Source organism: Syngnathoides biaculeatus, chromosome 7 (genome assembly GCF_019802595.1).
Source record: "Syngnathoides biaculeatus isolate LvHL_M chromosome 7, ASM1980259v1, whole genome shotgun sequence".
Taxonomy (NCBI): Eukaryota; Metazoa; Chordata; class Actinopteri; order Syngnathiformes; family Syngnathidae; genus Syngnathoides; species Syngnathoides biaculeatus.
In genome coordinates, this window is record NC_084646.1 from 623154 (window position 1) to 643743 (window position 20590).

At 43.6% G+C, this 20590-nt stretch overlaps 1 protein-coding gene and 1 long non-coding RNA gene across 12 annotated transcripts in view; one reads left to right on the plus strand and one right to left on the minus strand.

Annotated features, from left to right (window-relative positions):
• Positions 1 to 17411: 17411 nt before the first annotated feature.
• Positions 17412 to 20590, minus strand: part of tut4 (terminal uridylyl transferase 4) — a 236501-nt gene continuing 233322 nt past the window's right edge. For all 11 annotated transcript variants that reach the window (XM_061825505.1, XM_061825503.1, XM_061825506.1 and 8 more), the window contains one exon: positions 17412 to 17852. In XM_061825505.1, the coding sequence (XP_061681489.1) occupies positions 17764 to 17852 (89 nt within the window). In that variant the 3' untranslated portion in view covers positions 17412 to 17763. The remainder of the gene's footprint in view (positions 17853 to 20590) is intronic.
• LOC133503685 (uncharacterized) overlaps positions 17861 to 20590 on the plus strand; it is a 41569-nt gene continuing 38839 nt past the window's right edge. The window contains exon 1 of the long non-coding RNA XR_009795812.1: positions 17861 to 19985. This is a non-coding gene — a long non-coding RNA (uncharacterized LOC133503685). The remainder of the gene's footprint in view (positions 19986 to 20590) is intronic.

Consider the following 20590-nt stretch of genomic DNA (forward strand, 5'->3'; position numbering starts at 1 on the left):
TCTGGTTTTTGCTCCCAAAGCAGATGAGGAGGCCGCAGTTTTTCTTGACCGAGCCCTCACTGATTACACTCTAAAAACATGACACGTCCCTACAGGCTTCGATTTGCATTTGCAAGTGTTCAGAGCACCCATTTTGAAGGGCGTTCCCGGATCTGTGGCGCAAGCCATGGAGGCCAATCCGGACCTTCCTGGTACTGAGGTTGATGGTGGAAAACATAATTTGAGGAGACATGATAAAGAAAAAGAGTCTAAGGTTGACAAATACAAAACACAACTTGCCATGTTGCAGTTGCAAAATCTAAAAAGCAGGAAGAAGCCACTCTTGCTCTGATCTCATCTCCCTCTGTTGGTTCCGAGTGCATGATGTTACAATACTTTATTTCCCATCCCTGAGTGTGTCATTTCAGATTTGGTTGCTCCCAAAGCAGATGAAGAGGCCGCGGCTTTTCTTGACCAATCCCTCACTGATTATGCTCGGAAAACAGACCCCCCCACGGCCTCTGCCTTGCATTCGCAAGTGTTCTGAGCACCCATTTTGAAGGGTGTTCCCAAGTCTGTGGCGCAGGCCATGGAGGCCAATCCGGACATTCCCGCTGCTGAGGTTGACCGGTGGTTGGCACATCTTAAACTTCATTTCAAGAGATATGCTAAAGAAAAAGAGTCTAAGGTAGACAAACACAAAGTACAGAAACACAACATGCTATGTTGCCATTGCAAAATCTGAAAAAGCAGGAAGAAGCCGCTCTTGCTGTGATCTCGTTTCCTTCTGTCGGTTCCGAGTGCATGATGTATCAAGCAAGTTCATTCATGGGTCGAGATGTGCCCCCTGGTGGTCGTGACGTGCTTCAATTGTATACAGCCTGGTCATTGGGCCCGCTTTTGCAGACAGCAACCTCAAGCATGTGGATGGTGAGGCAGAGGGAGAGGACAACAACCTGCATGGGGATACATTCGAGGAGGTTACAATCAACCCTGAGAGAGAGGACATCTTACAGAGCACCAGCATTTACTGCAGCAGCAATAAGGATGCCCCTCGGTGCCAAAACAACAGTATCTGCCTCCCTCTGGTGGACAGTTTCCGCAATGATGGTGCCCTGAATCCACATGCTTCGGCCTGCAGGAGCCTTTGATTGATCTTGACAGTAGGAGGATCCACTTTATCATTTATAGTTGACACAGGAGCTCAGCATTCTACCATCACAGCCCTGTAACCTGATACCTGTCTTACCAGAAAAAGCATCTCACTTGTTGGATTCAAGGGTGAAGAAACTGCCCTGCAATTGACATCTCCAGTGACTGTTCAATGTTTTTCACAGACTTTTTTTGCATTCGTTTGTGTTTGCCCCTAACTGTTAAAAGATTGACTCTTTTGGGCAGAGATCTCCTCCTCACCACGTGCCCTCTCATCAAATGCAGCCGTGATGGAATTTCCGGATGGTAACGCCAACTGCTGCTCTGTCGCCTCTGCCTCCAGTGCCACCTCCTAGTTTCCACTTGTTGAACAATGCCCTGTGGCATGCACCACTGCCAACATCTATTGGGCAAGAGTAAATATTGACTCCAGTGGTTGTCTTGAAGTTGAGCACTTTTGGACTCTCTGGTCACCTTGGGTCCGTAACCTCAGATCTTGTGATATGGTAACTGATTGTATGCATTGCACTCTGTACTACAACAGATCAGGGGAAGACATTTGATAACATATGAGAATTGAACATGGGTGATTTGATTTTGTAGGCAAACCAGGTGTTGCCTTTTCAGTGTCCCTGACTCCTGAACAACTCAAATGGAGCATGATGGCGGATCCCCCGGATCCTTTTATGCCTTCTTCTCACCCACATGTCTCCTTAATGGTTTCGCCTCAGCACACAGCGAAGGATCTTGGTCCGTTTGTCCTGGCATGCACACGGGCCACGGATTGGCAAAATTCATTTCACTCTCAATTGCTCCTTTCCTTGTCACTTGATGCTTATTGGATTCAGTCTAACACATTTTTACCCACTTCTGCTTTGGAGCACCAGCTTCTGGATAGACACCATGGACATGAAACAACCGACAGCGATTTTGCTGGTCAACTTCTTGACTTCATTCCCACATTGCTGTGGTCCATATATCCCACTGATGTTGGTCTCTGCAAAGTCTCACCTGTTGCATTTCTGATGAAACCAGGACAAATTTATGATCCCCAATACTCTGTTAAAGAGGCTGGGATGATTGCCATTTCAGAAATTATTGACGGCCTTCTCAAAGCAGGGGTGTTATGTGAAATTCCCGGCTCTGATTATAACACGCTCATCTTACCAGTTGAAAAGAAAGACACTGGACAGTTTCGTATGGTCCATGACCTGCGAGCAATTAATACGGTCGTTCGAACTGCCACTTTGCCAGTTCTGAACCCTCACTTGGCATTATCCCAAATTGCATTAGCCCACACTCATTTCACTTGCATTGACTTGGCCAATGCTTTATTTTGCATTCCACTTGAAGCAATTTTTTTGCCAACTGTCTTTGTCAGTTGCTGTCTCCGCTCAAATTGCCTCATGGAGTTCGCCTGGTGCAGTATGTGGATGACCTCTTGCTAGCAGGTCTATCTGAAACTTCTTATCTTGAAGCCACCAACTCTTTGCTCTTTCATTTGGCGTCTGTTGGAGTGAAGTATTCCAAGTCCAAACTTCAGTTTGCCCGACCACAGGTTTCCTTTCTCAGACGACTGATCTCATGCCACGGCACAGGAATGTCTCCCTCTCACAAAGACGACATCCTCCATCACTTAAAAACAACAAATGTCAAAACCATGCTGGCCTTTCTTGGTCTTTGCAACTACTCCAGACATCATGTTCCAGACTTTGCTCAACTCACTCACCCACTCTGACAGATGGTAATTGACCAGGGTATGCAAAACCTTTCTGACACTCTTTTTGGACTACAGAAGCAGATACTTCATTTCCTTGAAACAGCGTCTTTCTACTGCTGCAGCCCATGCGATTCCTGATTACAGCCGCATCTTCAATCTTGACGTGTCTAAAAAGGTCAGCAGTATTTCTGAAGGGGGAAGGAGGAAGTCAACAAGTTTGTTTGTATGAATCCAATCCATTGGAAAAATACGAGCAAAGACATCCAATTTCCGCTTCTTTCGCATTGCTGAGCCAGAGTGAGAGAAAACATTTCCCATTGTTCTCCATCACCCGCTGACTGTGCGAACATCACACAGTACAGTCCAGTACGTCACAAATCAAGCTTTCACCATGACTGGAGGAAGACAGAGGAAAATTGAGGCAATTTTAACACAACCACATATTCTCTTTACTCATGAAGGAGTAAACATGGCTGAAGGTCTGCTCAAAGGAGAACCGCATTGTTGTGTATGAAGAACTACGGAAGAAGACTCACTTCGCCTCCATCACCTGGTTAGCATCTGAGGGCCAAGGATATTGAAGTCTGTAAACATGAGATCCTGGAAAAACAGTGATTTTAATGTCTGGTGTCTGAGTACAATGTCCAACATCAAAGTGTGCAGAGGACTAAACTAATTTAGGCAGTTCGTTTAACATTGACTCACATGTTCTCTAGTTAGGGTCTCGTGTTCTAATATGGTCATATTAGTTGTCAGAGGTGCCTCAGGAACAATTATGCGGTATGCTTTAGCTTTAAGAGTGGTTTGTACTGGTTCAGGGAGACCTGCCAGGATCACAGTCCTGAACATATCCTCCTCCAAACCAAACTGTCCATGGTGACGTTCAGTCGTTTCAGTCCAGAGTTTAGTACACTTAGACAGGTGCTCAAATGGGTCAGTTTTACCATAGAGGAAAGAAGTGGGTGCGGCCGGAACAGGAGTGAGGAACCTCTCTCTGACAGCTGCGGCTACATGCTCGAAGTATGCCCTCAATATAGTTCTATTGGGTACGTTAACTGTGCCTGCAGCTGTCTCGATTTCTCGTTGTTCAATACTAGTGCATGACCTAGATGCTGCTTGTCTCCAGTCTCCCATGCAGAATGTATATCCCGATAAAGTTTCCAGAAAACTAGACAGCCATGCATTACCACCAGAAGAGAGACGGGGCCAGCAAGCAGTAAGACAATCAAGATCTTTAAGATCAAACAGCTTGTATATTGGACCTGCTGGATCTATCATAAGCATCATTGTAAAGCAAAGCAAAGCAAATTTATTTGTATTGCGCATTTCATACACGAGGTAACTCAATGTGCTTTACACGATTAAACGCATTTGAAAACAAAGACATAAAACATTTAAAATGGGATAAAAACAATAAAAATGACAAACACAATATTAAAAAGTCAATTAAAACCGCATACAGTACAAGTAATAATATCAAAGTGGATATATTCTAAAAAGCATGAGAAAAAAGAAAAGTTTTCAACCTTGTAGCGTTTTGTTTGCTTGTTATATAATATAATATAATATAATAATAATAATAATAATAATAATAATAATAGTTGTCGTTATTTCCGCCTCCAAGAGAACGCTGGAGACCATTTTAGCCAACCCCCCACTTAAGTGCTTCTCGCTTACTCTCTGTCTGTGTGTGTGTGTGGTGTACTTACATGTGGTTCAAGGTGTGGACGTGTTCGATTTGCCTTGTTCCTCATTTCCAGTCCTTTTTACTCAGGTCAAAATATCAAATAAAACTTTTCTCAGCCCTCCGTCATGGGCTCCTTGATGCCCTCAACGTCACATGTCACCTTATCTGCTCACCTGGTCCCTTTCCAACTCTCCCCCACATAGGGCGAAGAGAGTGTTGGATACAAGAGCGTGGACGGCGCCGGTCCAGGAGTAATTGTACCATCTTCTTTACTTACTTTACCTTCGTTCAACTTACCATTTTTCTTCAACGTTGCCAACCCCATCACCGTCATGCACAGTACGCCTTACTTTGTCCCAATCACAAATTTTAGCCAAGTTGTGTTTTTGCCATTATTTTAATGCGCGCTTCCTTTCTTTGTCTTGCTTCTTTTTGGCAACATTAGCCGTTATTTGACGTTCAATTTCAATGTATATTTCATCTTTAGTCAGATTATATTTATCACATTCACAATCAAATTCACCATACATGATTATTTTAATTTTGTGGTCACTCTTCTTCAACTAAACCCAACCCAATTCCTATCGTGCAACAAATTAGAACTTCTATACTATTCGGTTTTTTCGTACGTCACCTTGTGACGTACCAGGCTCGAACTGACGGCAAACCCTCTGTTTTTAAGGGATCCTATCCCCCTTAGGTGTAACAGGTAAACCTCACAGTGTAATTGTACGTCTACAATATACATCAGCTACGACAGGATATACAACTTCTCTTATTCTCACTTCTTTATCTCTTATTCTCACTTCTTTATCATCACATTTTCAATAATTCATATGAGGCATGAACAATCTGATACCAATGACTTCTCAAATTTAGGCAGTTCAATATGCTGAATTCGAGACTCAGTAACAGGTTTTTGCTTACCTTTGGTTTTATGTGGGTCAGGACCTGGAGAAGTCAGAAGTACAGACGATCACCCTCGACTTGTCCATAAAACACTCCTGTGTTTCTCATATCTCTAAAAATAAATGTCATCTGTTGATGGGCGTTGGCTGACAGATGACTTACGGTCAGGGTCACCAAGAAATTGTAGGGATTTGAGGAAGAGATGACCAATGATTAGACAAGTTAACAGCAAAGGAATTTATTACAAAGGAATATGCAATACAGACGTCCGGGTCTTGTTTAGGTATCTGACGCACATGAGACTTGTGTCTTCTGGCAGGTTAGCCCAAAGAAGAAGACAAAGGCTGCCCATCCATGGTAAAAGTGGCTACCCCCCCCCCCCCCCCCGCGCCAAAGCACAGGTTTCCTAGAAAATTGGATCAGACAATGGAACTCATTTAAAAAACAAACATCTCCAGGCTATACAACAAATGTTAGGTTTAAAACATCATTTTTGGTCTGTGTATCATTCCCAATCACAAGGTCGGTAACATTAAGGAAAAGATAGCTCAGGCTTTGGCTTCACCACACTCAATTGGTTGCAAGCTCTTCCATTGGCATTAATTAACGTTCAAATGTCATTAGATTCTTCTCAAGGTTGGACTCCAGTCGAGTATCAAACTAACATACTGTTTCCTGCACCCAAAGCTCCATTGGCTGCAGCTGAAGTTCCAGGCCCACCTGGGCTCAAACAACTAACCATCAATTTCTCCCATTTGACAGAAAGACTACCAGATGCTCCCCTCGAAAAGAACATTTGTGAATCTGTGTGGTTATAAGTGTTTAAACGAAAATGGTCTGAACCTAGGTGGACAGGTCTCTTCTAAATCACTGAGCGGACAGCCACAGCAGTACGTCTTGAAGGAAAGGGGGACACGTGGTTCCACATCTTGTCTACACGATCCGCCAGATCCACCTCAGGCTCAGCGATCCCTCCACCTGACGACAACCGGAAAACCACGTCTTCTCCAGTGCTGACTTAATGACATCATTCAACAAGGGTTGATTTCACGGGACACAGGCAGAATAATCCTGGTGAATCAACCTGGGACCAAGTAGTCTAACCCCAAGGTCCTGAAGAATCCGACTGCACCCCAGCTCGAATCATCCCAGAGGAAAAGATCCCTGTGTCAGCATGTGATTACTGCCACCATTGAGAAAAAGGACATTAATGGTCCTCCGCCCTATATGATGGCTGAATTGCTCCCCCTTCAGGCCCAATTGGACACTCCTGGTACCTTTATTTAATTTTGCTTATTTCAGGTGTCAGACTCTTTCGAGTCCGAAAAGGGGATTGAAGGTCCCTTATGGCCCCTTATGGTCATATTAGTCACGACTGTATAACTCCCTCTTACCATCAGTTAAACACTGAATTGTAACCAGATGTTTGAAGCATACCAACTCATCAGTTAACCTTCAGTGAACCTTGCTGACTGTTTACTGGAGACCAGGATGTAGGAATGTGGCAGTTATTCCCAGCTAGAACTGGTTTAGTCATGATGATGCGGATCTTTTTGTCATGATCCTGCCGCTCCAGCATGAGCTGTGCGGGTGCCCGCGTGGGTGCCCGCGCGGGTGCACTGATTGAGGCGCACACCTGCGTCTCATGTGGGCTGATTAGTCTGTGTATTTATATCACCCCAATGACGACTGGCTGGCGCCAGTTCGTTGAGCTTCATGTCCCGTTCCAGCACTCTCGTATCCCCTGATCGACAACATTCGCCCGTTTTCCGACCAACCTTGTAAGCCTGACTCCTTCGTTACTTCTGCCTGCTTTGATTGTTCTCCTGTGTACCGACTCCTGCCTGCCCGCTCACCTGCTCTCTTTGCCTGACGTCCCACCTACCCCTGCTGCACCGGACTCCCTGCTCGATCCCGGACCTCGGCATATAATAAACGTTTCTCCTTGAACTACCTTGCGTTTGGTGGCCTGCATGGCCACCAGACTAGGGTCCAGGGGGGGGGGTGCCCTCCTCCGGACCCCCTTCCGTCCACCCCTGCCTGTGTTAATTATTGTCTGTGTTTTTTCGTTTAGGCACGTCTGGGAGCTGTGCCTTTGAGGGGGGGGGTACTGTCATGATCCTGCCGCTCCAGCACGAGCTGTGCGGGTGCCCGCGTGGGTGCCCCCGCGGGTGCGCTGATTGAGGTGCACACCTGCATCTCATGCAGGTTGATTAGTCTGTGTATTTATATCACCCCGATGACGACTGGCCGGCGCCAGTTCATTGAGCTTCATGTCCCGTTCCAGCACTCTCGTATCCCTAATCGACAACCCGTGTGTACCGACCTTCGCCCGTTTTTCCAACCAACCTTGTAAGCCTGACTCCTTCGTTACTTCTGCCTGCTTTGATTGTTCTCCTGCGTACCGACTCCTGCCTGCCCGCTCACCTGCTCTCTTCGCCCGACGTCCCAACTACCGCTGCTGCACCGGACTGCCTGCTCGATCCCCGACCTCGGCATATAATAAACGTTTCTCCTTGAACAACTTTGTATCGTCCGAGTCCTGCATTTGGGTCCTACCCCCGTTCCGATGGGACTTGACACTTTTGTGATGCTCTTTATTTTATGATGTGGATCGCATGTGTTACTCTTTGTGATGCTCTTTATTTTCTTTTCATACTTTTGTGATGCGGACCCTTCTGATAGTATAAGAATGCTGAAAGTCCTCTGTATCTTAGCACTTGTGATCTGCTACAGCCATTGTCTGGAACTCATTTGTGTCCAGAATATTCTGTCAGTAAAAACTTCGAAGACACTTTTAATTGTCTCCAGTCTGTATTTGGATAATCAACATTCTCACAACCCGAAATTAAACAAACACGATGAGGAAAAAGCGTCCTCCGACACTACCCACCACCAGAGTCATCCTGCGTGGTTCTACAACACAGAATAGAATCCACCTGCGTGCTTCCACCTCCGCTCTTGTAGGTCAATATATGTTCCTGCCTCTTCTGGAAAAAAGTGTTCACGACTGCCATTTCCATCCTTTTTGCAAAGTCCACCACCATCTGTCCCTCAAAATTCCTTTCCTGGATGCCATACTTACCCATCACTTCTTCATCACCCCTGTTTCCTTCAACATGTCCATGACAATGGGATGTTCAGAACTACTCAATCTAGTTCCTTCCAGAATTTCTCTTTTAACTCTCGGTCACATCCTACCTGTAGGGCAAAGCCACTAATCACATCATACATAACACCCTCAATTTCAAATTTCAGCCTCATCACTCTTTCTCATACTCTTTTCACCTCCAAGACGTTCTTAGCCAGCTCTTCCTTTAAAATGACCCCTACTCAATTTCTCTTCCCATGTACTCCATGGTAAAATAATTTAAACCTTGTTCCTAAACTTCTAGCCTTACTACATTCCACCTGGTCTCTTGGATGCACAATATATCAACCTTTCCCCTAATCATCATGTCAACCAACTCCTGAACTTTTTATTCATGATCATTGGCAAATTTAAGACGGGCCATGACATGTGGTGGTTTCAGCAGGGGAACCTTCAGTGCCATGCATTATTTCAAACCAAACGGTGGTTCCAGCTCTTTTCAGGTCTTTGACCAAGTCCTGTTGTGTAGTCCTGGGCTGATTCCTCATCTTTCTAAGGATCATTGCAAAGCTGTGGGAACTATAGAGGAATAAAGTTGATGAGCCACACAATAAAGTTATGGGAGAGAGCAGTGGAGGCTTGACTCAGGACATAAGTGTCTGCGAGCAACAGTATTGTTTCATGCCTAGAAAAACGCTAACCCTAACCAGTTGAAAAAAAATCATAGGAGAATGCCAACTATGCATGGTGCCACATCTTTCAACAGAAAAAAATGTCTTCAAGTGGGGTAAATTGTCGAAAGAAAGACTGAGCAGTGTAGAGGATGAAGAAAGGCGACGACACCATCGCCATCTCCTGGACAGCGACGTGAGAAGGTGGCGACACCATCGCCATCTCCTGGACAGCAACGTGAGAAGGCGGCGACACCATCGCCATCGCTACCTCCTGGACAGCAAGGTGAGAAGGCGGCGACACCATCACCGCCACCTCCTCCTGGACAGGAACGTGGGAAGGCGGGGACACCATAGCCGCCACCGGCCAGTTCGTTCTGTCACGTCCCATCGGAACGGGAGTAGGACCCAAATGCCGGACTCGGACGATGCAAGGTAGTTCAGGGAGAAACGTTTATTATATGCCGAGGTCGGGGATTGGGCAGCCAGTCAGGTGCAGCAGCGGTAGTTGGGACGTCGGACGAAGAGAGCGGGTGAGCGGGCAGCCAGGAGTCGGTACACGGGAGAACGATCAAAGCAGGCAGAAGTATCAAAGGAGTCAGGCTTACAAGGTTGGTCGGAGATCAGGCGAAGGTCGGTACACACAGGTTGTCGATCAGGGATACGAGAGTGCTGGAACGGGACATGAAGCTCAACGAAGTGCCGCCGGCCAGTCGTCATCGGGGTCATATAAATACACAGCATAATCAGGCTGCATGAGGTCTCAGGTGTGCACCTCACAATCAGCGCAACCGCGCAGACACCCGCACAGCCCGGGCTGGAGCGGCAGGATCCTGACACAACTCCTTGAACTCAAACCACTGAAATAACAGGATTGTAATGGAATATTATGCAACGGCACTTTTGTGCATTTATTTTAGCAGTAACTGTGCCTTGATGCTTTATCTTTTGTTTTTTTTATTTTTATTCTATTTTATTGCACCTTGCACCTTGTGGAGAAGCAATCATCATTTCGTTGTATGCACATCATATAATGATATCAAAGGCTTTTGATTTGATTTGATTATTTGTACTTTACTAGGTATTTACTTTTACTGTTTGGACTTGTATTGTTTTTCAAAAATTGTCTTTACAACAATTATTAAAAATAACCTGTGTATTAACTGATGTACCGGTAATACATATCTCAGGAGAGGCCACAGGACACGCTTGTCCTGGTCGCTTTAATTCACAAAACAAAATCCCTCAACCGACTAAAATAAATCCTCAATGATGACATCACATTTTATTAATTCTGTTGATAACACGTTACAGTCTTAAACAAACTATTTAACACTGTTTAACTTAAACTTTGTACAGAAACATTTTTTTCATTAAATATTTGTGCATGAAATGTTTGTGGATAGTTTATCCACTACATCACACATCCTAGGCCAAGCCTTCAAAAGAACCATGGCTGAATGTATTTATTTATTTATTTGTGTGATACAGCTGCAAATAAGTGTTTGAACACCCAAGAAAACCAATGTTAATATTTGGTACAGTCGCCTTTCTTTGCAATTAAAGAGGTCAAACGTTTCCTGGAGTTGTTCACCAGGTTTGCACACACTGTTGGAAGGATTTTGGCCCACTGCTCCACATAGATCTTCTCTAGATCAGACAGGTTTCTGGGCTGTCACTGAGAAACACGGAATTTCAGCTCCCCCCAAAGATTTTCTATTGGGTTTAGGTCTACAGATTGGCTCGGCCACTCCAGAACCTTGATATGCTTCTTACGGAGCCACTCCTTGCTTTTCCTGGCTGTGTGCTTCGGGTCATTGTCATGTTGAAAGAACCAGCCACGACCTATCTTCAATGCTCTGACTGAGGGAAAGAGGTTGTTCCCCAAAATCTCACAATACATGGCCACGGTCATCCTCTCCCTAATACAGTGTAGTTGTCCTGTCCCATGTGCAGAAAAACACCCCCAAAGCATGATGCTAACACGCCTATGCTTCACAGTCGGATGGTGTTCTTGGGATGGAACTCATTATTCGTCTTCCTCCAAACACGGTTAGAGGAATTATGACCAAAAAGTTCCATTTCGGTCTCATCTGACCACAAAACCTTCTCCTATGACTCCTCTGTATCATCCAAATGGTCATTCGCAAACTTAAGACCGGCCTTGACATGTGCTGGTTTAAGCAGGGGAACCTTCCATTGGCATGCATGATTTCAATCCATGATGTCTTAGTGTACTACCAACAGTCACCTTGGAAATAATGGTCTCAGCTCTTTCAACACCATTGGCAAAGTCCTGTCGTGCAGTTCTGGGTTGAATCCTCACCTTTCTAAGGATCATTGAGACCCCACGGGGTGATATCGGGCACCACTCCGATTGAGATTGACTGTCATGTGTAGCTTCTTCCATTTTGTAATGACTGCTCCACCAATGGACCTTTTTTCACCAAGCTGCTTGGCAATTTCTCGGAAGCCCTTTCCAGCCGTGTGGAGTTGTCTCTGGTGTCTTTGGCCAGCTCTTTGGTCTTGGCCATGTTACAATTTTGAGTCTAATTGTATGGGGTGGACAGGTGTCTTTATGCAGCTAACGACCTCACACAGGTGCATCTGATTCAGGATAATACATGGAGTGGAGGTGGACTTTTAAAGGTGGACGAACAGGTCTTTGAAGGTCAGAATTCTAGCTGATATACAGGTGTTCAAATACTTATTTGCAGCTGTATCACACAAATCATTAAAAAAAATCATATATTGTGATTTCTGGATTTTCCTTTTTAGATTATCTCTCTCATTGACATGCACCTAGGATGAAAATTTCAGACCTTCCATGATTTCCAATATATATAATAATATAATATATAATAATAATATAATAATAATAATAATATAATATAGCAGGGTGTTCAAATACATATTTTCCTCACTCTAACTGCACAATCTTGTTCAACCTACACAATTTGTATAATGAGGATCGTGAGGACGACTCAACCTGCAACTCCTGGAGTGAGAGTTATTGGTTTGAATCCCTTTCATCCCCATATCCTTGCTATTTACATATCCTTTACAGTTTTCAAACTCGAACCTTCTTACCCACATACCCTTTTAACTTTAACAAAGACTAGGTAGTATTTGAATTGTGTTACTTATGTGCAGACTTTATTTGACTGCTTCTATTTGGACTTTAACATTAACATAGTTGTATGTGAATTGTGCACCTTATATGTTGATTTTATTATTTTAATTGCTTTTTTGACAATCCGCAGCCCTTTGGGGAACACAATATTGTGAGACCTGTAGGCCGGTCCCAAGCCCAGATAAATGCAGAGGGTTGCGTCAGGAAGGGGATCCGGCATAAAACTGTGCCAAACATATACTAGTGTTGATCAAACGAATTCCATAATGGATAGGTCCTGGCACAGGCTAAATACACCCGCCCCCAGCACTGTAAATCTGCAAGGAGTAGGAAGAAATTCAGATAATGTAGGGTGGAGGCAAAAGAGAGAAGGAAAGTGCCCAAGTCATCAGAAGAAAAGGAATACAGACCCTTCAACTGTGTGTAGGGACTATGAATGTTGAGACTATACCAGGAAAAGCTCAGGAGTTAGTTGACATGATGATTAGGAGAAAGATTGACATATTATGCATCCGGGAGAGCAAGTGGAAAGCGAGTAAGACAAGAAGTTTAGGAAATTATTTTACCATGGAGTAGATAGGAAGAGAAATGGAGTAGGGGTTATTCTAAAGAAAGAGCTAGCGAAGACTGTCTTGAGTATCAGTATCAGATCGAGAGACGAGGCTGAAAATAAAAATTGAGGGTATTGTGTATAATGTGATTAGTGGCTATGCCACCCAGGTTGGATGTGACCTTGAGTTGAAAGAGAAATTCTGGAAGGAACTAGACGATGTAGTCCTGAGCATCCCAGTCAGAGAGAGAGTTGTGATTGGTGCAGATTTCAATGAACATGTTAGTGAAGGAAACAGGGGAAATGAAGATGTGATGGGTAAGTACAGCATCCAGAAAAGGAACTTTGAGGGTCAGATGGTGTTGGACTTTGCAAAAAGGGTGGAATTGGCAGTGGTGAACACTTATTTCCTGAAGAGACAGGAACGTAGAGTGACCGACAAGAGTGGAGGTAGAAGCACGCAGGTGGATTATATTTTGTGGAGACGATGTAATTTGTAGGAGGTTACGGACTGTGAGGTAGTGGTGGGGGAGAGTGTAGCTTGTCAGCATAGGATGGGGGTGTGTAGGATGACTCTCGTAGCGGGTAGGAAGATAAAGAAGGCATGGGTAGAGCAGAGAATCAGGTGGTGGAAGTTGAGAAAGGAAGAATATTATATGGCAGACAGGAAGAGCTCCCAGAAGACTGGAAAACTACTGCCAAGATTTTCAGAGAGGCAGGCAGGCGAGTGTCTTCTGGTAGCAAAGGGGAGAAGTAAACTTGGTGGTGGAACCCCAAAAAACAGGAAGTAATTCAAGGAAAGAGATTAGCGAAGAAAAAGTGGGATACTGAGAGGACTGAGGAGAGGCGAAAGGAGTACATTGAGATGCGACGTAGGGGAAAGGTAGAGATGGCGAAGGCTAAACAAGAGGCATATGATGACATGTACACCAGGTTGGCTACGAAAGAAGGAGAAAGGGACCTCTACTCGTTGGCCAGACAGATGGATAGAGATGGGAAGGATGTGCAGCAAGTAAAGGCGATTAAGGATAGCGATTGAAATATGTTGACTGGTACCAGTAGTGTGTTCAGTAGATGGAAAGAGTACTTTGAGAAGTTAATGAATGAAGACGATGGGAGAGAAGGGAGAGTAGAAGAGGCAAGTGTGAATGACCAGGAAGTGGCAATGATTAGTAAGGGGGAAGTTAGAAAGGCACTCAACAGATGAAAAATGACATACCAGTGGAGGTATGATAGCAATTTGGAGAGGTGGCTGTGGAGTTTTTGACTTATTCAACAGAATACGAGCTTGAGAGAAGATGTCAGAAGAATGGAGGAAAAGTGTGCTCGTCCCCATTTTTAAGAACAAAGGAGATGTTCAGAGCTGTGGAAACTTTAGAGGAATAAAGATGGTGAGCCACACAATGAAGTTATGGGAAAGAGTAGTGGAGGCTAAACTCAGGACAGAACTAAGTATCTGCGAGCAACAGTATGGTTTCATTCCTAGAAAGAGTACCAAAAATGCATTATTTACCTTGGGGATTCTCGTGGAAAAGTACAGAGTAGGTCAGAAGGAGCTACATTGTGTCTTTGTACACCTAGAGAAAGCCTATGACAGAGTACCAAGAGAGGAACTCTGGTACTGCATGAGCAAGTCTGGTGTGGCGTAGAAATATGTTAGAATGGAAGAGTGACGCTCCAGGGAGAAGAGATAGCGAGGATGGACGATATCAAATACTTGGGTTCAACAATACAGAGCAATGGAGAGTGCGGTAAGGAAGTGAAAAAAACGGTCCAAGTGGGGTGGAACAGGCGGAAGATGTCTGGTCTTCTATGTGACAGAAGAGTCTCGGCGAGGATGAAGGGCAATGTGTAGAAAACAGTGGTGAGGCCGGCCATGATGTATGGATTCGAGACGGTGGCACTGAAGAAACAACAGGAAGCAGAACTGGAGGTAGCAGAAATGAAGATGCTGATGTTCTCGCTTGGAGTGAACAGGTTGGATAGGATTAGAAATGAGCTGATTAAAGGGTCAGCCAAAGTTGGATGTTTGGAGACATGGTTAGAGAGAGTAGAATTATTTGATTTGGACATGTTCAGAAGTGAGAGAGTGAGAATATTGTTAGAAGGGCACTGAGGATGGAGCTGCCAGGCAAAAGAGCGAGAGGAAGACCAAAGAAAAGGTTGGCTTGGATGGAAAAAGATAACACGCTGTGCCGACCCCTCAGGGGAAAAGCCGAAAGGAAAAGAAGACTACTGCACCTACTGGAAACTTGTTTGACGTGTCGCAATAAAAAAATATTGTTTTGAACACTACTGTACAATGGTACAACAGCAGACAGACACTCAATTGACAGATTCTTTCTCCACGCACAGTTGTGCAAAGGATGCAGTCTTCAAGCATGTAGAGCAGTTACAATGCCTGTTAAAGTGATAGTGACCTTTGCACAAAGGGTGTCAAGACTTCAAGGAGTGTATGCAGTTTAAAGTGAGTATGTTGGTAGAAGGGTGCTGAGGATGGAGCTGCCAGGCAAAAAGAGCGAGAGAAAGACCAAAGAAAAGGTTGATTGATGTTGTGAGGGAAGACATGAGGACAGTGGGTGTTAGAGAGGAGGATGCACGAGATAGGGTTAGGGTCTCAAGACTTCAAGGAGTGTATGCAGTTTAAAGTGACTCGTGGTCCAATGGTCTGGGGCCATGTCGATTGTGGAAATATTGCAGTTAGACCTCAGTCGATTGTGCAAGTGATGCAGATACTACTCAGGTACGAGAGGTTAGTATCAGTCAACAACAGATGTGCAAATGGTACAGAGAGGTCACACTTCCACAGTGAGTGCAGGAATAATCTATAATATATAAAACTAATTGTCCCATCAGAATGTGACAACAACCTAGAGTCAGAAAATTGGCAGTTGAACATGGAATTTAGCTGTTCAACAATTTGACTGCAAGAGGGAAGATGCTGTTTGAATGGCTGCTTCTTTTGTGGTTGAAAATGGATGGATGGATGGAAATTGGTTGAGAAATAGGCTACAACTTAATTTCAATGTCCACGTTTTGCCTTTGATGGGAATATCCCCTTCCTTGAACATGGCCACTACATTGACACATCTATTAGCCGGGCAGTCCCATTGCGCTGGTGTTATTTGGCCTTCTTCTGAAAGGAGAAAATATTTAATATTTCTGGTTCTGACTGGAGGCAATCTTTCACTGAATCAATTAAGCGTGACATTCGTCTCAATGTGTCCAGACTGACAATACAATACATATAAAATTGTTGAAGTCAAATCCAAAACTTCCTTACTGGAATACAATACGAATTCATAAACAGCAAATTCAAATTCAAAACAAAAAATCTATCTGTCCATCCACTTCCTGAACCGCTTTTCCTCATTAGGGACATGGATGAGTCTACCCCAGGAGACTTTGGACATGAGGCAGTGTGGGCTGTGCTGTGCTGTAATGCTGTTTGATCCCCAAGTTAGTACAGTGGAAACTCGGAATCTGGACGTACACAATTCGTTCTTGTGAAGTCTTCAAAATCAGAGTTGTTCAACTTCTGAAGGATATTTTCCCATCGGAAATAATGTAAAAGAGTTTAATCCATTCCCAACCTTCAAATAGTAAATTCCAATTTTAATTCCTAAAAATGTAAAAACACGTACACCCTGCATTTAAATAATAAAAAAATGCATAAACGTAAAGCAACTTAAATTTACCTTTTTGGTGGTGGTACGATGGCATCGGAGGGACTTGAGAAGAAAGGAAGAAGTGTCAAAGTCACGCCTCCATGATTTGACATCGTAATTCTCCGGTAGAATCTCCATTTCTTCTATTATCTGTTGCCTTTGCTGTGTAATGCTAGTCACTCCTTCGGCGCATTTTATTACACTTGTATTCTTTAGGACAGTCGAAATAATCCACTTAGCCATATGATGCTTGCTAAGAAGACCCGCAACAAACACGCACTGTATTTCCGTACTTAGCATACTTAGATCCACTGTGGTTCACTCAGCATTCCTTTTCCTTAGCTGTCTACCACTGTCTTCCTTTGTGCCCAGTGGAAAAATAAAAAACAATCTTGAGAGGCACGAGCAAAGGTTTATGCTCACGCTATGAGCACGTACTGGCATGCTATGACTGACTCTTAAGACTTCAAGTGAGCAGTGGCTCATCTCAACACTGCCTCATGTGCATTCGTTGTTGGTCTGTTTGAGTCCGCTATCTGGTCAACATAGGTTTCAATACGGAGGGGTGTTCAGACACCGAAAACCGAGGCATGTTTTACGCAGATTTTTTTTTTTTGTACAAACGTTCGAATTCCGAGGTTCCACTCCAGGGCTGCACACGGTGTAGATCCTGCACTAGGGGATCACAGATTAGAGAAATCAAACTATAATAAAATTTTTGTTTTAATAAAACTTGGACCTAAATCCAAATACTTTTCCAACCATAAATTGTCATTGCTTCAGTTACCCAAGAAAAACAAAGATCAACCAAGACCCGAAAAACAATATGATGATTTTATTATTTTTCCTTTATTTCTGGTGATAAATGTGGCACTACATGATTAGAACGGGATCTCGATTATTTTTAATCAAATACTTTATAATGTATATTCAAATCATTCATTTCATGGCAAAGACAGAAGCTCATAAACACGTTTACTTTTTTCCTCCTTACTTTATCCATAAAATAAAACATTTGGAGCCCCTCAAAATTGGGGAATTAAAATATCTGACGTTTCTACAACAAATTAATGTAATGAGACCATAAAATAAAACATAAAATCTTAACAAAAAATATACTAGTCATTTAAAATATGTGGTGATAGAACTTTTTGTCACTGGACATAAACCAAATTATCAAACAAACAAACAAACAAAGGCAGTTCACTTTTTCTGTTGGATGAACTTCAGATTTACTGGGTGTCTGATGTGTGGACCAATGAGCAAGTTTGGATTCGACTGCACCCCAGAGCCTGAAGAAAGATGAACAAAATTTGTGATCAGTGCTCATGAAACAAAGTTTGGTCATTCACATTAATGACTAATGTCTATGGCTTAATTGTCCACAACTGTTCTCATTTTGAGTTGTATGACAATGTGCAGTGGTGGTGCAACTGGTTAGACTCTTGGCCTTAAGAGTTCTGAGGTTTGGGATTCAAATCCTGGCCTGCCTAGATGGAGTTTGCATGTTCTCCCCGTGCCTGCATGGGTTTTCTCCAGGCACTCCGGTTTCCTCCAACGTCCCAAAAGCATGCATTAATTGGAGAGTCTAAATCTGCCTTGTGATTGTAACAGTTGTATGTCTGTATGTCCCCTGCGATGTGTACTGAATATCCTGCTCGATGATAGCTGGGATAGGCGCCAGCACTACCGACAGATCCGACAATGAATGAATGACAATGTGCAGCTCAGACAGGACGTAAATTAGTTTTGTCCATCCATTTTCCAAGTTGCTTATCCTCACAATGGTCACAAGAATTAGTGTTGTTCTGTTCAAAAGAATTAATCTTTTTAGTGAATCTGCTCCACTGAATCGGTTTATAAAATTATTTGTTCTTTGCGGTTGACTGCTGCTGTGCGCAAGATGAGTTGGCCTGGGAGTGGAAATGAAACTTCTGCTGTGTTTTCTTTCTCACTTCTGAATCTTCAGCAAATTGCCAATGGGCAGCCAGCATCCATGTGAGGGTGGGACTTCACTAGATGTATATTCCCGGTTCACCATTGCAGCCCTGCATATTCGCGTATGTTGCGCTCTAATTTTTTTTTTTTTTTTTTAGTTTACCATATTTTCACGATCTAGAGGTGTTAAATTCTGTTTTAAATAGATGAGGGACCACATTAGATATGGCGCTTTACAACAAAACCCACGTGCACACTCAGTTCCAACATTTGCAAATGTTGTGTGACTTGTCCAACAACGTACATTTAAACACACTTTACACTGTTGGCATGCCTGCCAGCATGTTTTATCATGTATGCAAACTACCATAAGAGAGCACTCACGAGGCAGTGAGGAACAATTGAATTTCACGTGTAAGCACAAGAAGCTTACATGGCTCCACATGCTGCCTTTGTAGGCAGGTCATTACTGACGATGCTGTAACAATCAGGGTCACATCGAAACTAAAATAATCACACCACAGCAAACAGAATAGCAAAACTAACAAATATGAGAAATAAAAGACTCAAACAATAACTGGCAATAAGATGCATTTTAAACGCTATTTACATGCACACAGCATGCTTTGCAGCACTAAGGACCCCCTCAGTGTTTCGCCTCCTTATTAAAAGTTATTGAAGCGATTTTATGAATGTTTGCCTCATCCTTCTTTATCTAGCGCACCATGGTTCATTCACGCCATCATGGCACTCCACAAAAATGTAACTTCTTTCGTCTTTGATCATATCTAAAAGTTTTACTTTTTCGGTAATCGTCATCATCTTCCTCTTCCGCATTGGAGGAAGCTTTCGCATCAGCGCAGTGCTTTGGGACCATTGTGAACAAGAGAGGTTATCGTGCAGACAGTCAACAGCATAGACGAAAGTGGTACGAAAATGGGAGAAAGGAAGGACAAAGGAAAGGGTGGGACAAATCTAAAACATAAGTTTCTGGGTGAGGCTTTGATGTTGCGCAACCAATCAGCGCGGAAGATAAATGCACATATGCTCTTATTGGTTGATGTAAGGCCTGGGACCAATCATGCACCATGTATCAATGCATCTTCCCGCAAAGGATGGATCCGTGAGAATGATTGACAGCTCCCTTTTGACCAATCAGTGAGTGTCATTTTCTGAACTCCACCCATGCTACCTTCAGCCACGATCCTTTACCCACAAACAAAGACAGCGCATTTTTACTTTAATCCTCTGAATTGCGAGTGTATCCTTCTTATATCCGATTCGGAAATATGGTGCTTTGATGTGGCTGGGGAACGTGTAATGGAGACGAGCGCTATCCAGAGAGATTACTGGGAGGATATCTGCTGCACTTTCCAACCCCAAAACGTAATTTAGATAAATGCAAAGGGTCGATTAAGGCTTGTGGCCGACATCACGACCATCTGAACGTAATGAAGATAAATTAGCACAAGGCCGTCTGTTCCAAGGTAAGTTATTCAATTCGTCGGTGTAACACCTACAGTCAAGAAAATAAGTATTTAAACACCCTGCTATATTGCAAGTTCGCCCTTTGAGAAATCATGGAGGGGTCTGAAATTTTCATCATAGTTGCATGTCCACTGTGAGAGAGATAATCTAAAAAGAAAAATCCAGAAATCACAATGTAGGATTTTTTCAGTTTATTTGTGTTATACAGCTGCAAATAAGTATTTGAACACCTGAGAAAACCAATGTTAATATTTGGTACAGTAGCCTTTGTTTGCAATTACAGAGGTCAAACGTTTCCTGTAGTTGTTCACCAGGTTGGCCCACTCCGCCACACAGATCTTCTCTAGATCAGACAGGTTTCTGGGCTGTCGTTGAAGAACACGGAGTTTCAGCTCCCTCCAAAGATTTTCTATTGGATTTAGATCTGGAGCCTGGCTAGGCCACGCCAGAACCTTGATATGCTTCTTACGGAGCCACTACTTGGTTTCCTGGCTGTGTGCTTTGGGTCATTGTCTTGTTGAAAGACCCAGCCACGATCCATCTTCAATGCTCTGACAGGGAAAGAGGTTGTTCCCCAAGATCTCACTGTACATGGCCACAGTCA